At 43.8% G+C, this 16,192-nt stretch overlaps 1 protein-coding gene across 1 annotated transcript in view; it reads right to left on the bottom strand.

The window, feature by feature from the left end:
* LOC139578748 (kinesin-associated protein 3-like) overlaps window positions 1-16,192 on the bottom strand; it is a 46,105-nt gene that overhangs the window by 7,134 nt on the left and 22,779 nt on the right. Inside the window, exons 11-17 of the mRNA XM_071406728.1 lie at window positions 12,841-12,941; window positions 9,203-9,311; window positions 8,986-9,098; window positions 6,237-6,402; window positions 5,502-5,627; window positions 4,558-4,656; window positions 2,079-2,164 (exon numbers count right to left, since the gene is read on the bottom strand). Of these exons, the coding sequence (XP_071262829.1) occupies window positions 2,079-2,164; window positions 4,558-4,656; window positions 5,502-5,627; window positions 6,237-6,402; window positions 8,986-9,098; window positions 9,203-9,311; window positions 12,841-12,941 (800 nt within the window). The remainder of the gene's footprint in view (window positions 1-2,078; window positions 2,165-4,557; window positions 4,657-5,501; window positions 5,628-6,236; window positions 6,403-8,985; window positions 9,099-9,202; window positions 9,312-12,840; window positions 12,942-16,192) is intronic.

Below are 16,192 nucleotides of genomic sequence, written 5' to 3'. Positions count from 1 at the left end.
ACATAACCACACAGGAATTGAATGTACCAGTCCATTCAATCTAAATGTTACAATTAGAGAGATAAGTAATGCATCTTTGCAAGTACATTGTTGATTATGCCATTATCTGGAGTTTTTCCTGGCTAGAAAACAGTTTTTCCTGGCCTGCATTAAACAGGGATGGATCAGGACAACATAGAAAATCTGGAAAACCAGAATTCTGGCCAGTTTCAGTTAGAAATTAATGGGAAGAAAATGTCAGAAAAACCATACTTATGTTCTAAATAGTAGACTTGAATATGCGAAAATATGTTTAATATTATGTGAAATTTCTAAAATGTAGCATGCTTTAAATGCCAGGATTACAGTTGAAGTTGGAAGTTTACATACACTTAGGTTGGAGTCATTAAAACTCGTTTTTCAACCACTCCACACATTTCTTGTTAACAAACTATAGTTTTGGCAAGTTGGTTAGGACATCTACTTTGTGCATGACACAAGTACTTTTTCCAACAATTGTTTACAGACAGATTATTTCACTTATAATTCACTGTATCACATTTCCAGTGGGTCAGAAGTTTACATACACTAAGTTGACTGTGCCTTTAAACAGCTTGGAAAATTCCAGAAAATTATGTCATGGATTTAGAAGCTTCTGATAGAATAATTTACATAATTTCAGTCAATTGGAGGTGTACCTGTGGATGTATTTCAAGGCCTACCTTCAAACTCAGTGCCTCTTTGTTTGACATCATGGGGAAATCAAAAGAAATTAGCCAAGACCTCAGAAAATACATTTGTAGACCTCAACAAGTCTGGTTCATCCTTGGGAGCAATTTCCAAACGCCTGAAGGTACCACGTTCATCTGTACAAACAATAGTACGCAAGTATAAACACCATGGGACCACGCAGCCGTCATACCGCTCAGGAAGGAGATGTGTTGTCTCCTATAGATTAATGTACTTTGGTGCGAAAAGTGCAAACCAGAACAGCAGCAAAGGACCGTGTGAAGATGCTGGAGGAAACAGGTACGAAAGTATCTATATCCACAGTAAAACGAGTCCTATATCGACATAACCCGAAAGGCCGCTCAGAAAGGATGAAGCCACTGCTCCAAAACCGCCATAAAAAAGCCAGACTACGGTTTGCAACTGCACATGGGGACAAAGATCGTACTTTTTAGAGAAAAGTCCTCTGGTCTGATGAAACAAAAATAGAACTGTTTGTCCATAATGACCATCGCTATGTTTGGAGTAAAAATGGGGAGGCTTGCAAGCCAAAGAACACCATCCCAACTGTGAAGCACGGGGGTGGCAGCATCATGTTGTGGGGTGGTTTGCTGCAGGAGGGACTGGTGCACTTCACAAAATAGATGGCATCATGAGGAAAGGAAAATTATGTGGATATATATTGAAGCAACATATCAAGACATCAGTCAGGAAGTTAAAGCTTGGTCACAAATGAGTCTTCCAAATGGACAACGACCCCAAGCATACCTCCAAAGTTGTGGCAAAATGGCTTAAGGACAACCAAGTCAAGGTATTGGAGCGGCCATCTCAAAGCCCTGACCGCAATACTATAGAACATTTGTGGGCAGAACTGAAAAAGTGTGTGCGAGCCAGGAGGGCCTACAAACCTGACTCAGTTACACCAGCTCTGTCAGGAGGAATGGGCCAAAATTCACCCAACTTATGGGAAGCTTGTGGAAGGCAACCCAAAACGTTTGACCCAAGTTAAACAATTTAAAGGCAATGCTACCAAATACTAATTGAGTGTATGTAAACTTCTGACCCATTGGGAATATTATGAAATAAATAATGCTCTGATTAAATGTCAAGAATATTGAAAAAATGAGTTTAAATGTATTTGGCTAAGGTGTATGTAAACTTCCGACTTCAACTGTACATACTCATTTCGGCTTTTCATCTAGTAAAATTCACTGCACACTTGAGGAGAGAATTGTCTTTTGACACGTGTGTTTGACAACAGCTGATAATCAGAATAGGGGAAGTGTTCTACAAAAATTAACAAAATGATGGGGAACAATCACAATTGCTTACTGCATACGTTTTTACCAAACAGATATATAGATACTTACAGCGATGATGTCCAGTGTGTTGTCACAGACTTTGCGTATCTCTGCGTTCTTGTCGTGCATCAGGTCAATGAGGTAGGCGGGAGCCTCTGGAGAGAGTGAGTCAAGGAGAGGACAACAGAGAAAGGGAGGGATGCATTCTACACTTTTCGGGGGGATCATTTTGCTGTTCCTTCTAATCAAACAGATCATTCAATAGTGTCTCTTTAAATCAAGATCACAGTTACGGTATGGTATTTGAGGGAGAAAGAAACGAGAGAGAGGAAATAATGCTTTTGCTCTTTAATTTATAGGAAGCAGACACGAGACAGTTGCCCTGTGGCCAAACAAACAACTATTACATTTCCTGTGATGAGAGAGAGATATGGTAAAGCAGAATAACTCGCCCAAGGCAGACCACTTGGTAGAGATCCCTCTAATATTCTCCATGAAATGAAAACATCTATCAAATACAGTATTTCTGCTAGCTATTTGTAATTTAATGCCTGTCACCTCAGATCACGACTGTGCAGTGTGGAGCACTGAGGTCATGGATGGGGTAACTGAGGTTGCCGTGGAAACACACATTGAAAGAAGCAGACGGGATATAGGGTGATACTATTAGTTACCATGGTAACACAATTTAACGACAGGGTAAATAAATAAGGTCTACATTGAAAGCCATTTAGGAAGCTATGAGGGTTATTTGGGCTGTAATTCTGAGGTCTATATCGAGGTAAATGTAGGTATATTGTGGCATATTGAGGTAAAGCGGAGTATACTTCAGTAAACTAGGCCATATTGAGGTAAACTGAGATAATTGAGGTTAACAGGGATATTGAGATACAGTATATTGAGATAAACTGGGATAAATTGATGTAAAATTACAGTAGATATATTTATGTATCCTGAGGTATATACAGTTGAAGTCGGAGGTTTACATACACCTTAGCCAAATACATTTACACTCAGTTTTTCAAAATTCCTGACATTTAATCCTAGTAAAAATTCCCTGTTTAGGTCAGTTAGGATCCTCACTTTATTTTAAGAATGTGAAATGTCAGAATAATAGTAGAGAGAATGATTTATTTCAGCTTTTATTTCTTTCATCACATTCCCAGTGGGTCAGAAGTTTACATACACTCAATTAGTATTTGGTAGCATTGCCTTTAAATTGTTTAACTTGGGTCAAACGTTTTGGGTTGCCTTCCACAAGCTTCCCACAATAAGTTGGGTGAATTTTGGCCCATTCCTCCTGACAGAGCTGGTGTAACTGAGTCAGGTTTGTAGGCATCTTTGCTCGCACACGTTTTTTCAGTTCTGCCCACAAATGTTCTATAGGATTGAGGTCAGGGCCTTGTGATGGCAACTCCAATACCTTGACTTTGTTGTCCTTAAGCCATTTTGCCACAACTTTGGAAGCTTAAACTTCCTGACTGTTGTCTTGAGATGTTGCTTCAATATATCCACATAATTTCCCTACCTCATGATGCCATCTATTTTGTGAAGTGCACCAGTCCCTCCTGCAGCAAACCACCCCCGTGCTTCACGGTTGGGATGGTGTTCTTCGGCTTGCAAGCATCCCCATTTTCCCTCCAAACATAACGATGGTCATTATGGCCAAACAGTTCTGTTTTTGTTTCATCAGACCAGAGGACATTTCTCCAAAAAATACCATCTTTGTCGCCATGTGCAGTTGCAAACCATAGTCTGGCTTTTTTATGGTGGTTTTGGAGCAGTGGCTTCTTCCTTGCTGAGCGACCTTCCAGGTTATGTCGATATAGGACATATCTTCAAAGGACCTTGGTTGTCGATATATCTTCACAAGGTCCTTTGCTGTTGTTGTTTTGGGATTGATTTGCACTTTTCGCACAAAAGTACGTTTATCTCTAGGAGACAGAACGCGTCTCCTTCCTGAGCGGTATGAGGGCTGCATGGTCCCATGGTGTTTATACTTGCGTACTATTGTTTGTACAGATGAACGTGATACCTTCAGGCATTTGAAAATTGCTCCCAAGGATGAACCAGACTTGTGGAGGTCTGCAATTTTATTTGAGGTCTTGGCTGATTTATTTGATTTTCACATGATGTCAAAGAGGCACTGAGTTTGAAGGTAGGCCTTGAAATACATCCACAGGTACACCTCCAATTGACTCAAATTATGTCAATTATCCTATCAGAAGCTTCTAAAGCCATGACATAATTTTCTGGAATTTCCCAAGCTGTTTAAAGACACAGTCAACTTAGTGTATGTCAACTTCTGATCCACTGAAATTGTGATACAATTAATTGTAAGTGAAATAATCTGTCTGTTAACAATTGTTGGAAAAATTACTTGTGTCATGCACAAAGTAGATGTCCTAACCGACTTGCCAAAACTATAGTTTGTTAACAAGAAATGTGTGGAGTGGTTGAAAAACAAGTTTTAATGACTCCAACCTAAGTGTATGTAAACTTCCGACTTGAACTGTATTGAGGTTTATGGTTGTAAGAGGGAGGATACGTGTGTCCTTAATGATGACATCCCTGGTGGCTTGGTGGAACACCATCTGGTAGAACACATAGACGATCTGACACACAAACTCATCGTCCTCCTGTTGGGCTACAGGCAGAGAGAGGTGAAATAGACTGACACACAAACTCATCGTCCTCCTGTTGGGCTACAGGCAGAGAGAGGTGAAATAGACTGACACACAAACTCATCGTCCTCCTGTTGGGCTACAGGCAGAGAGAGGTGAAATAGACTGACACACAAACTCATCGTCCTCCTGTTGGGCTACAGGCAGAGAGAGGTGAAATAGACTGACACACAAACTCATCGTCCTCCTGTTGGGCTACAGGCAGAGAGAGGTGAAACAGACTGACACACAAACTCATCGTCCTCCTGTTGGGCTACAGGCAGAGAGAGGTGAAATAGACTGACACACAAACTCATCGTCCTCCTGTTGGGCTACAGGCAGAGAGAGGTGAAACAGACTGACACACAAACTCATCGTCCTCCTGTTGGGCTACAGGCAGAGAGAGGTGAAATAGACTGACACACAAACTCATCGTCCTCCTGTTGGGCTACAGGCAGAGAGAGGTGAAATAGACTGACACACAAACTCATCGTCCTCCTGTTGGGCTACAGGCAGAGAGAGGTGAAACAGACTGACACACAAACTCATCGTCCTCCTGTTGGGCTACAGGCAGAGAGAGGTGAAACAGACTGACACACAAACTCATCATCCTCCTGTTGGGCTCACGTCCATGTACATACAATCCCTCAACCAGCAAGCTAATACAAGTCGATGTACTGTATGTTGTATCATACATTTCACTCCATTTCATCATTACTCCTCATATTGTAGTTCACATAGAATGTCAGTTTGATTATAACTTGCAGGCATTTTAGTAGGATAACCCTCCTTCTAGCATGTGCAGGCCTGGGCCCTATCTACTACCTACAGTTGAGCAGCTCGATGAGGGCAGAGATGATGCCAGACTTGGCCATCATGGCAGCACAGGAGTCGTCCATGGACACCGTCCCTATCATGATTACCACCTCTAGGATCAGGTCATCCTCTGCCGAGCCTGGTGGGGGGCAGAGGTCACAGAGATCAAAGCTGAGAAGGGAAAAGTCACTGTGTGTGTGTGTGTGTGTGTGTGTGTGTGTGTGTGTGTGTGTGTGTGTGTGTGTGAGAGAAATCGCTGACATCATTCAATGATGTAGGATCAGTCAGTGATACTGATAGAGTGATGAAGGTTATGGGTTGGAGAAAGGGATAGAATTATTTCAAATTGAAAACTTGTGGAATGGCCGTACAGTATTTGCTTGTCTCAAGTTCTTCAGGCTGAATGCACCTGTAAGTTGTAGCATCAGTCCTCCTTCCCCCCTTTTCTCGCCCTCCCTCCCTCACTGCCTGGTTTGAGGCGGTCTTTGAGGCCTACCTGGTTTGAGGAGGTCTTTTTTTTTTTTAACTATTATTTAACTAGGCAAGTCAGTTAAGAACAAATTCTTATTTCCAATGACGGCCTAGGAACAGTGGGTTAACTGCCTTGTTCAGGGACAGAACAACATATGTTTACCTTGTCAGCTCGGAGATTCGATCTTGCAACCTTTCGGTTACTGGCACAACGCTCTAACCACTAGGCTACCTGCCACCCCACAATCACCCCCTTTGAGGCGGTTTCTGAGCCTACCTGGTTTGAGGCGGTCTTTGAGGAAGGGCACCAGGTTGTACTCCTTCAGCACCAGTTCCCAGTCAAGGTCAGGGATGGTGAGGTTAGCCAGGGTCCCCAGACACTCAATCACATACTCTTCCCTCTCCTCCACTCCCGTCTGAGCAGCCAAGTCACCTACGTAGTCCTGAGGGGGAATCAGAGGGAGGTCAGTTACCATAGAGACAGAGGTCAGGGATTCCCAATTTTTTTGGGCCCACGACCCCATTTTGATATAAAATTCTCACGACCACAACCAAGTGAAAAATGATGGAATTAACAGCCAATGTTTACTTTTTTTAAATTGGGGCTATAACATCTTTATCTTATCTCACCACCACTAATGAGATGGGTGTGCTTGATGCACGTCAGAGCTTCTCAAAGTCAGGGGCCGTGGTCGACAGTGCGCACCTCATCTCTCCGGTCACACCCAACCTGGATCGATATTTGTTTTTAATGCAGACGAGAGCACTGAATCAGTATACCACGAGTTTTAATGCTCGGCGGGAGACGGAACAGTATTCCCTTTTGAGTTACCAAAATTCCTTCATTGTGACCCATGAATGCATTGTCTGCAGCATTGTCACTTGACAGCTCGATCAGCTGTTCGATTTCCCTTACCGGCATGTCAACTGAGCCAAGATCACAGTCAAACAGATTTTGCTGATTCGGTCACTTATCTGAATATTTTTTGTGTATTTCCCCTGCATGCTTCCATTCAGTTTCCCAAATATCTGTTAAATAGGCAAGGAGACACATTTTCTTTTCATTACTCAGAAAAACAGTCTTTACATTTTATTTTATTTATTTTTTTATTTTTTTATTTTTTTTTTACATCCATTGCAAATGACAACAGTTCCTCTCTCAATTTGAAAAATCTTTCCAACACTCCCCCTCGATAACCACCAAGCCTGGATGTGAAATATAACATTGTCATGCTCTGACCCCATATCTCCACATAGTTGTGTGTACAGGCATGCGCAATGTAGTTTGCAATCGAAGTTACCTGCCGCATATCTCCGAGTTCTGTGCTCAGCTTTTTTACCACCAGTTGCTCTCGGTGTATCATACAATGCGTCCATACGGCAGAGGGAGCGACCTCAGCTGCCAGTGAAAAACATTCATAACTAGAGTGTAGAGGCCTGCCCATCGTCCCATCTGTGCAAAAGCCCACCATTTGATCCCATGGAATCTGTATCAATATAGCCACGAAGCAAACTGAACATCGCCTGTGCCGTTTCACGCTTGGGAATTGTGAGAACAGAACAATATGTCCTCGTGAAAAGCATCTCCCAACAGGTAGCGAACAAAAATCAATGCATCTCGGCCCTCACAGCTAACAAGTTTTTGAGTCGTTCAGTCAGTTTCCTCTTGATTGCTAGTTATAGCATCAATTCTTAGTTTCACAGTGTTATCTGACAAAGGTATTGATGTGAGTTTCTGTGCATTAGCCTCCACACACATTGTTCTCACCATATCAATTGTGTCTGGTAATATCAAAGTCTCTGCAATAGCTTGTGGTTTCATAGCGTAGCGAGCTTAGCTATTCACTGTGGGAATGATTAAAGTGCAACGGTCAAGTACGGCCTTTTACCGCGATTTAAGGGCGCTCTCTGGTTGAAATGTAACTTTTAGATTTTAATCATTTTCATTTCGATTTTTAAGGTCAACTACATTACAATGATTGAGAGACAAAGACGATATAATATTTTTTTTATGGTATTATTTTTACCAGGGTTTTTGAAATTCTTCCGCGACCCCATTTTCATATCAGGCGACCCTGTATGGGGTAGATAGAGCCTAGCTATGGATTCAGCTACTAGTATAAAAACAAGCATAGATATGGAGTGAGTAATCTACGAAACCCAGAACTAAAATCTTGCGTAATTGTCTCCGATGCTCAATTAAGTTCTGGGAGGAGACTAATGCGACTTGCAAAGTCTTTCCCTCAGGGTGAACTCTGAAAGCTTCAAGCAGGGCCAAATGTCCCCTCCCCTTTCGAAATTTGAAAGATGCGAGCACCTGCGAAATCGTGATTTATCCAAATGATCAGTGACGGAAAAATCACCGTACCGGAACAAAGTTCATTGTTAGTCTTGCATCCCACAGTCTGTTGAGTCTCTATTCCCATATTACGTGCATCTGTCCATGAGAGATAATGGATTCAGTGATACTATTATAAGATCACAGATGTTAGCCTATCGGCAGCAGTGGCTCATGGGTCTGCATACGCACATCCATACCCACACACATGCAGTCAGAGGCGGCCCTAGCCTTTTGCCTCCCCCCCCTTTAGTGGCCCTCCTCTTGACAGCGGAGAGAACAAATGTACATTTTAGAGTTAATTTCCTGCTATTTTACACATTTTGCCATGGGGCGTAGAGAAAATGTTGCAATGTTATAACTCATTTCATGCAATTCTACTCATTTTGCAATGGGGTGGGGAGAAATGTTTGCAGATTTTAGTGATAATTAAGTGTCTGTCAGTGACTGACATAAGAGAAAAACTGCTGCAGCAACAACACGTTTCGAAATTGGCACATTGTGTATTCTACTATTCTAACTCGCAACAGTAAGAACCACGACTGAGTTCCAAAAATACATATATTATGATCCGCAGGCCTACAAAAGGGGGGCCCCCAGGCGACAGTTGCCCGTCCCTGGCCTATATCTATACTGAGCACGATTAAGCTCATCAGTGTTAAAGACTGAGTGTGAGTTTAGTACGCACTATGAAGAGGTTCTTGGTGGGTCCGTCGTGTTGAGAAACGTTCCTGATCATCTTCATGGTCAGAACATCCTTTAGCTTCAGACCCCTCTTCATCAGCATCTTCAGACCATTACCTAGGGACGGAAAAACAGGATTAGAAGTGTGTGTGTGTGTGTGTGTGTGTGTGTGTGTGTGTGTGTGTGTGTGTGTGTGTGTGTGTGTGTGTGTGTGTTTTTACCTTCACAGATGACCTGTGCATTCCTCTTGTTGGCAGCCAGGTTGATGCAGAAGGAGATTAGCTCAGGGTCCATGGGGCTCTCACCACAATCAAACAGCATCTTCATCAACTGTCAAGCAATCAAATAATACATAACTCAATCAATTCATCAATACCAATTCATCATCAATCATTATAGCTGGCCAGAAGTCAGTCAGTGTCTTATGGGTGTCTCTGTTCCCAAACCTTTCTCTCTATTTGAGGATGGATGCATGCTTGGTGACATCATTGGCTGAATAGATGAATGACATCACCATGTTGATGACACTGGTCTACATATCGTCCATACAGTCATTTAGTGGGTCGCCATGGTGACACATACTGGGTTAACCGCAGAGTACGGAAACAGGAAGGCCTTTTGTGAAGTGAGCAGATAAGTAGAGAGTATAGGTACAGTCATTTCTGTCTAATCAGGTCTGTGCCAAGACCCTGCAGGGGACTACTGAGAGGGCTTGCAAACAGATGGAGGAGAGAGGTGGACGGAGGGAGATGGAAAGAGAGGACATTCCATGCCTGCTTGCAATTTGTCCATTCCTCCACAATCCAAAGGCCTCTGATTCATATAGAGCATCCTACAGTCTCCTTCAATTACGTCAAAAGACAGTAAGCTTCAGGTCCTTAGTGATGATGATGGTGGATGTGTGTGCACGTGTGTGGAGGGGGGCGGTGAGGGGGGAGACGTGATGAGGGGAGCAGAAGAGGGGGCTAGGCCACCAGTTAACACCCTGGAAGTCAACTACAGAGAGAGGTGCAGGCCCAAAAAGGAGTTGCCCCCAGCCCTTGCCCTCTGCTCCCCCTCTTTCCCTGCCCAGTCTCCCAGCACTCCTGCTCTGATTTAACATTAAACAGGAAAGGCTTTAAGCAGGGGCACTGCAGGTCCGCTCCCTGTGAGGAGTCAGTAGTGTGCAATCCTACTAACACACACACACAGGCCTCGCATTGGGTATCACATACCAGGGGCCCTGGACCCCAAATCAGCCCCGTCTAGACTGTCTGGCACCTGCCTCTGCTTATTTACCACAGCATAGCCAGAGGAGGCTTAGCGCCACACTACACAGCACAGCAGAACCTCCATCACTCCCTTCCAGCCTCCACTCCTTCCTTCCACCCCTAACCCTGCACACCCCTTTGCCCCTAAAGCCCCTTCCTCTCCCTCATAACCCCATGTCCGGCCTCTCCCTCCCAGCCCAGAGCTGACCACACCAGAAGTGGAGAAGGGGAAAGGATTGGGTCAGGTCTTGCCCCAGGCCCAGGGGCAGAGGTAGAGAGGAGAAGGGCAGAAAGTAAAGGAGTAGGGGAGGCAGAGAGGAAAAGGTTGAGCTGGCCAAAGGGCAGGGACAGAGCAGAGGTAGCCTGATGAGGAAGTTTGCACAGCGGGAAATAGGGAGGGAGGATGGAGAGGAGATTGGCTCCAGGTAGGACTGGGCGATATGTCCAAATTATTCATCATATTTTCCACATTTGACAGTATGACAGTATTTGAAGGTATTTTATGTTTTTGAATAATAAAAGTTCTAAATATGCTTTGAGTAGTGCATGACCCTAGGGTGGCAACACATACATGATAAGTGATTAAGATGGGGCTTTCTCCATTCTAATTGTTGTAGTGTTCAATCCAACTTCAAACAAAAATTATTATCAGTATTTTCATACATTTCTGAATTTCCTGCACTTTTGTTATCATTTCCACAAAGTGACCTGCAGGGCTGCATGATATGGGCAAAATTCTATAGATGGAATATAGTGGGCAGCACCTTGAATATATTGATGTTTGACATGACAACAAATGAATAAGCCAGGAAATAATTATTGGGTAGGAACCAAAAGTGCTGGTCAGTGTTTCCAGGTGACACTTAATTAGAAGTGACATGTATTCTTACCTCATGTAGCTAGCAAACATTAAAGACGGTACAGTTTGAAGATAGGCAGAAACTGCTTCTCCAATAGAAATCCCTGATCACACTTGTAGGCGATGTCATGGTGATGTTGGCTAGCTAAGCTCATGCACAAAAATACGTCATTGGGTCTAACATTCGCCTCGCTGCGGCAAACTGCGGATGTGCAGGCCGTCAAATCAAAGGCTTTCCTTAGATATAAAGTTGTTTTTGACAGAAATGAAAACGTGTCAGTTTGTCACATTCATGAGGCTAGAGTAATAACATGTTCAACTACTTAAGACTTTGCTCGAATCTAGGTTCTGATTATTATTTTTTAGTTAACAACTAAGGAAGAATGTTTCACTTCTCTCATTGACTTCCCAAACCGCAAAACCCGGTCTGGTCTACTTGGTCTATTTCGCAAGCTTCCCGGAAGTCTCGCAATGATACGCCTCTGGCTACGTTTGCTCTGACTATTAGTACATTTAGCAAGCTAGCTAGCTAACTAGCGATTAGCGGCTAACAATATTTATTTTAGTCACAACTTTGCTAAGAAAGTTGTTTGCAGACAGTAAGATACACAAACTAATAGTGTCATTATAGAATGCTTGGGGAAAGCAGCATGTCACCGACATCTTGTTGCATCTATCTGACCATGCAGACTGCAGAGCGAACAGCAAGAAAGTGCTCGTTGAGTTTGTGGTCAAGCAACTGCTCTCTTGAGTGACAGGGGGGCAGGGCTTGATGTGGGAAGTGGCATGCAGCAGGAGGGAGAAAAACAACTCAAGTAGAAAACGGAGGAGTAAACAAAAAACGGTGTTTACATTACATGCGTCAAAGTTGCGTATCATATTTAACAAACCAAACACTGATTTACCATTATAGAAGGTAAAGTAAAAATCCAAACCGGTCTGTACATCAATACCCATATATAGTAAAATACTGTAAACTGCCCAGCGCTAGCTAAAGGACCATCCCTAGAAACCGAGAGAGAGCGAGAGAGGGGGCCTAGGGTCAAAAGCCACTTTCCAGTCATGCTGTTACCCAACATCCCCTCTGACACTCTGACCCCGCGGGGCAGATCTACTGGCGACATGACCCACTAAACAAACAACTCTGTTTATGAGCATCTGGCCCCCATTTACACCCAATCTCACAAGACAAACAGAATAAGCATTTAACTAATCTACCAATGATGAAAGACAGAGGCAATCAGATTTCACCCAATCAATATGACATCAGTTTCATCCCGACATCACTAACATCATGTACACTTAAAATCTAGATATTCCCTATTAGTGCAATCTACGTACACCAAATAGGCCTATACTATAGAGAAGATGGAGAGTCCTTTTTCACTGAAGGCTGGTTAGATGAATGATGCAAGGCTTTCTCCAGCGCTCCAATAAGTGGAAAGAAAAAAAAAAAAACATGAAGCTGTCATCAGTGAGACTGAAGGCTGAGCAGCCGCCCTTTGGCGATTTGGGTTCAAATGTAGCATGCCAACCCCCTACTCCTACCACTCTATCCATTCCTCCTGTTCTCTACTCCTTCCGCTCTCTCCATTTCTCACACCCTCTCCATCCCTTTCTATCCCTCCACCCTTCCCTCGCTACACCCCTTTTTCTCGTGCATAATTCCACGGCTGTTAGCCTCGATGCTAATGCTGTCTGGTCTGTGGCCCCAGCCCCCGACCCTTGAGTATACACTACCCAGTCTTACCTGTGGTATGCAGTCCGTGTAGGCAAACATGGACTTGAATCTGTCGTCCACACTGATGTGGTACAGAATGCACATACACAGCTGTCTCTGGCTCTCGTCAGCTGAAACATAAACAGAGAGAAGAGAAGCACAGAGAGGGGTAAATGGATGAATGAATGAGGAGCTGTACTTACTTTCTGCTTCATGGAGATTCAAATGTCCAAAAGTCTTGGACGAGGCTAGTGCACAACATACAGTATTGTCCATTACAATACAGATTAAAACCACCTCTCTAGGATGATATGGTTTAGGAGTAAATCTAGTCATTTAAAGACAATGAACACATTTTCTTATTGCAGGTTTATAAGAGGTTATTTTACAGCAGTCTAAAGAACATGGCTCTATGATTCAGTGCTAATCTGTCAGGCAGCTCTCTGAGTGTTTATGAGTCTGACCCAAACCACTGCAGGGTGACTGCACGACGCTCCAGAGAGGCAGCTCACCAACATCATGGGGTTAGGAGTCTGAGGGCCTAGGACCTTGTTTCATGAACACTAGTTTCTAAAGGGAGAGTGACTGCAGTGACCGACCACACTGGGTAATAACTAGGGTGATGAAGGACCACAGATCTAACAGACCAGACCGACCCAGTCCAGTTCTAACTAGTCCCAACCTAACCCGTGGTCAGTGACCATGCAGGTCAAGCAGCCTTATCACATACAGTAGCAGCCTACTGGTACCAGATGTGCTCACTGAACCCCTGGAAACAAGAGAAAAGAAACGGCTTGGAGGTTTAATTGGGAAAACAGGAGGAAGCATCAATTTTACTGCCTTTAATAAGTTAAAGCTACACTGCTCAGGCCCTTGCAGTGCTGCGATTGGCCCACACGTGCTTCTCATTAGTGGAGCCCTCAACCTATACCTTAACACATACGCTCACACACTTGTTGCCTCACATGAGCTCTCTCCCGCTCTCTCTCTCCCCCCCTCCTGATTTGGAAAAGTCCCTCACTACACCGGTAGGAACATGGAGGATCCTTTATGGGGAAGGAGAGAGACCCCATTAAATGTTCTAAATACCACTAGAACCCCACTGAAAAAAGAGCGGAGAGCCATTAACAATTAACTTGAGTGTTCAGGGGCAGTTAGTGAGAGAGCTAAACTTCAATTACACCCTGCTCTGATTTAAAACCACCCAACCTTCATAAAATCATACCACCATGCATTAGTGGCGCCTGGGGCAGGTCTGTGGACAGTATACTATTCTGTTGTTAGTGCAATTTACTGAGTAAATGAGAGTACTGGTTCAGTCTTCAAAGAGAAAACCCATAATGCACATCAAATGGCTTCTAAGAAAAGGTCCATTGTGAAATTGTCCAAATGGAATGATTCTGGAGTAAATTGGGAGTAAAATGTGGTACTCTCTGGAGATAAGAGGGATATCTCTGGACAGTACTTCTACACAGAAAACAGGACAGAGCCAATAGGATGATTAAGAGGACTTCAAATCTACGCAGTTTGAAAACCACACTGACACACATACTGAACACCCACACACATACTAGGGATGTGACAAATGGGAAAAGATTCTTAACTTTAAACTGCCATTTTTGGGGGGGGTTTCCGTGAGAGAAATGTTTTTTTATTTTTATTATTCCAAGTGAACTCACTATGCAGCTGCACTGCTGCCAGCAATGGTTTGGGTCTCATGGTGCATCCCTTTCAGATTGTTAAGCATTGCACCTATAATACCTTTACTGTACCTCAATTCCACCTCGCAAAGTTTGCATTTCCTTTACACCCCAAACACATACTGTGAAACAGTAGCCCAACGTTTAAGAGAAATTGGAGAGAGTGAATCTTACAAGCGAACACACCGGAACAAGCTCTAAATTATATCAAATTGTATTAGTCACATGCGCCGAATACAACAGGTCAAATGCTTACTTACGAGCCCCTAACCAACAGTGCATTTCCCCCAAAAATACAGATAAGAATAAGAGATAAAAGTAACAAGTAATTAAAGTGCAGCAGTAAAAAAATAACAATATATAAAGGGGGTACTGGTACAGTCAATATGCGGGGGCACCGGTTAGTTGAGGTAGTAAGTACATGTAGGTAGAGTTGTTAAAGTGACTATGCATAGATGACAACAGAGAGTGACAGTGGTGTGTAGTGGGGGGGGGGGGGGGGGGGGGGCAATACAAATAGTCTGGATAGCCATTTGACTAGATGTTCTTATGGCTTGGGACTAGAAGCCTCTTGGACCTAGACTTGGCGCTCCGGTACCGCTTGCCATGCGGTAGCAGAGAGAACAGTCTATGACTAGGGTGGCTGGAGTCTTTGACCATTTTTAGGGCCTTCCTCTGACACTGCCTGGTATAGAGGTCCTGGATGGCAGGAAGCTTGGCCCCAGTGATGTACTGGGCCGTTCGCACTATCCTCTGTAGCGCCTTGCGTTCGGAGGCCGAGCAGTTGCCATACCAGGCAGTGATGCAACCAGTCAGGATGCTCTCGATGGTGCAGCTGTAGAACTTTGAGGATCTGAGGACCCATGCCAAATCTTTTCAGTCTCCTGAGGAGGATTAGGTTTGTCGTGCCCTCTTCACAACTGTCTTGGTGTGCTTGGACCATGTTAGTTTGTTGGTGAAGTGGACACCAAGGAACTTGAAGCTCTCAACCTGCTCCACAGCAGCCCCGTTGATGAGAATGGGGGCGTGCTTGGTCCTCTTTTTCCTGTAGTCCACAATCATCTCCTTTGTCTTGATTCAGTTGAGGGAGAGGTTGTTGTCCTGGCACCACACAGCCAGGTCTCTGACCTCCTCCCTATTGGCTGTCCCGTTGTTGTCGGTTATCAGGCCTACCACTGTTGTGTCATCGGCAAATTTAATGGTGTTGGAGTCGTGCCTGGCCGTGCAGTCATGAGCGGGCCCCTGTGTTGCCGATCAGCGTGGCGGATGTGTTGTTACCTACCCTTACCACCTGGGAGTGGGCGTCAGGAAGTCCAGGATCCAGTTGCAGAGGGAGGTGTTTAGTCCCAGGGTCCTTAGCTAATTGATAAGCTTTGAGGACACTATTGTGTTGAAAGCTGAGCTGTAGTCAATGAATAGCATGTAGTCAATGATATGTACACTCCCCTAAGTATGTATATGGACAAGGATTGCAAAACAACCAAAACTCTACAGGAACTTTCAGTAATTTTGGTAATCAACAGGTAATAAGGTCATTTATACTTGATTAACTTTAAAAAGTGTATTAATATACAGTGCCTTCGGGAAAGTATTCAGACACCTGGACTTTTTCCACATTTTGTAACATTACAGCCTTACTCTAAAATTGGCTAAAAAAAATAAATCTAATGACAAAGCGAAAG

The sequence above is a fragment of the Salvelinus alpinus genome, chromosome 6 (assembly GCF_045679555.1).
Source record: "Salvelinus alpinus chromosome 6, SLU_Salpinus.1, whole genome shotgun sequence".
NCBI classification, from domain to species: Eukaryota; Metazoa; Chordata; class Actinopteri; order Salmoniformes; family Salmonidae; genus Salvelinus; species Salvelinus alpinus.
The sequence above is the reverse complement of the archived record's forward strand: the minus strand, read 5'-3'. Positions and strand labels throughout refer to the sequence as shown.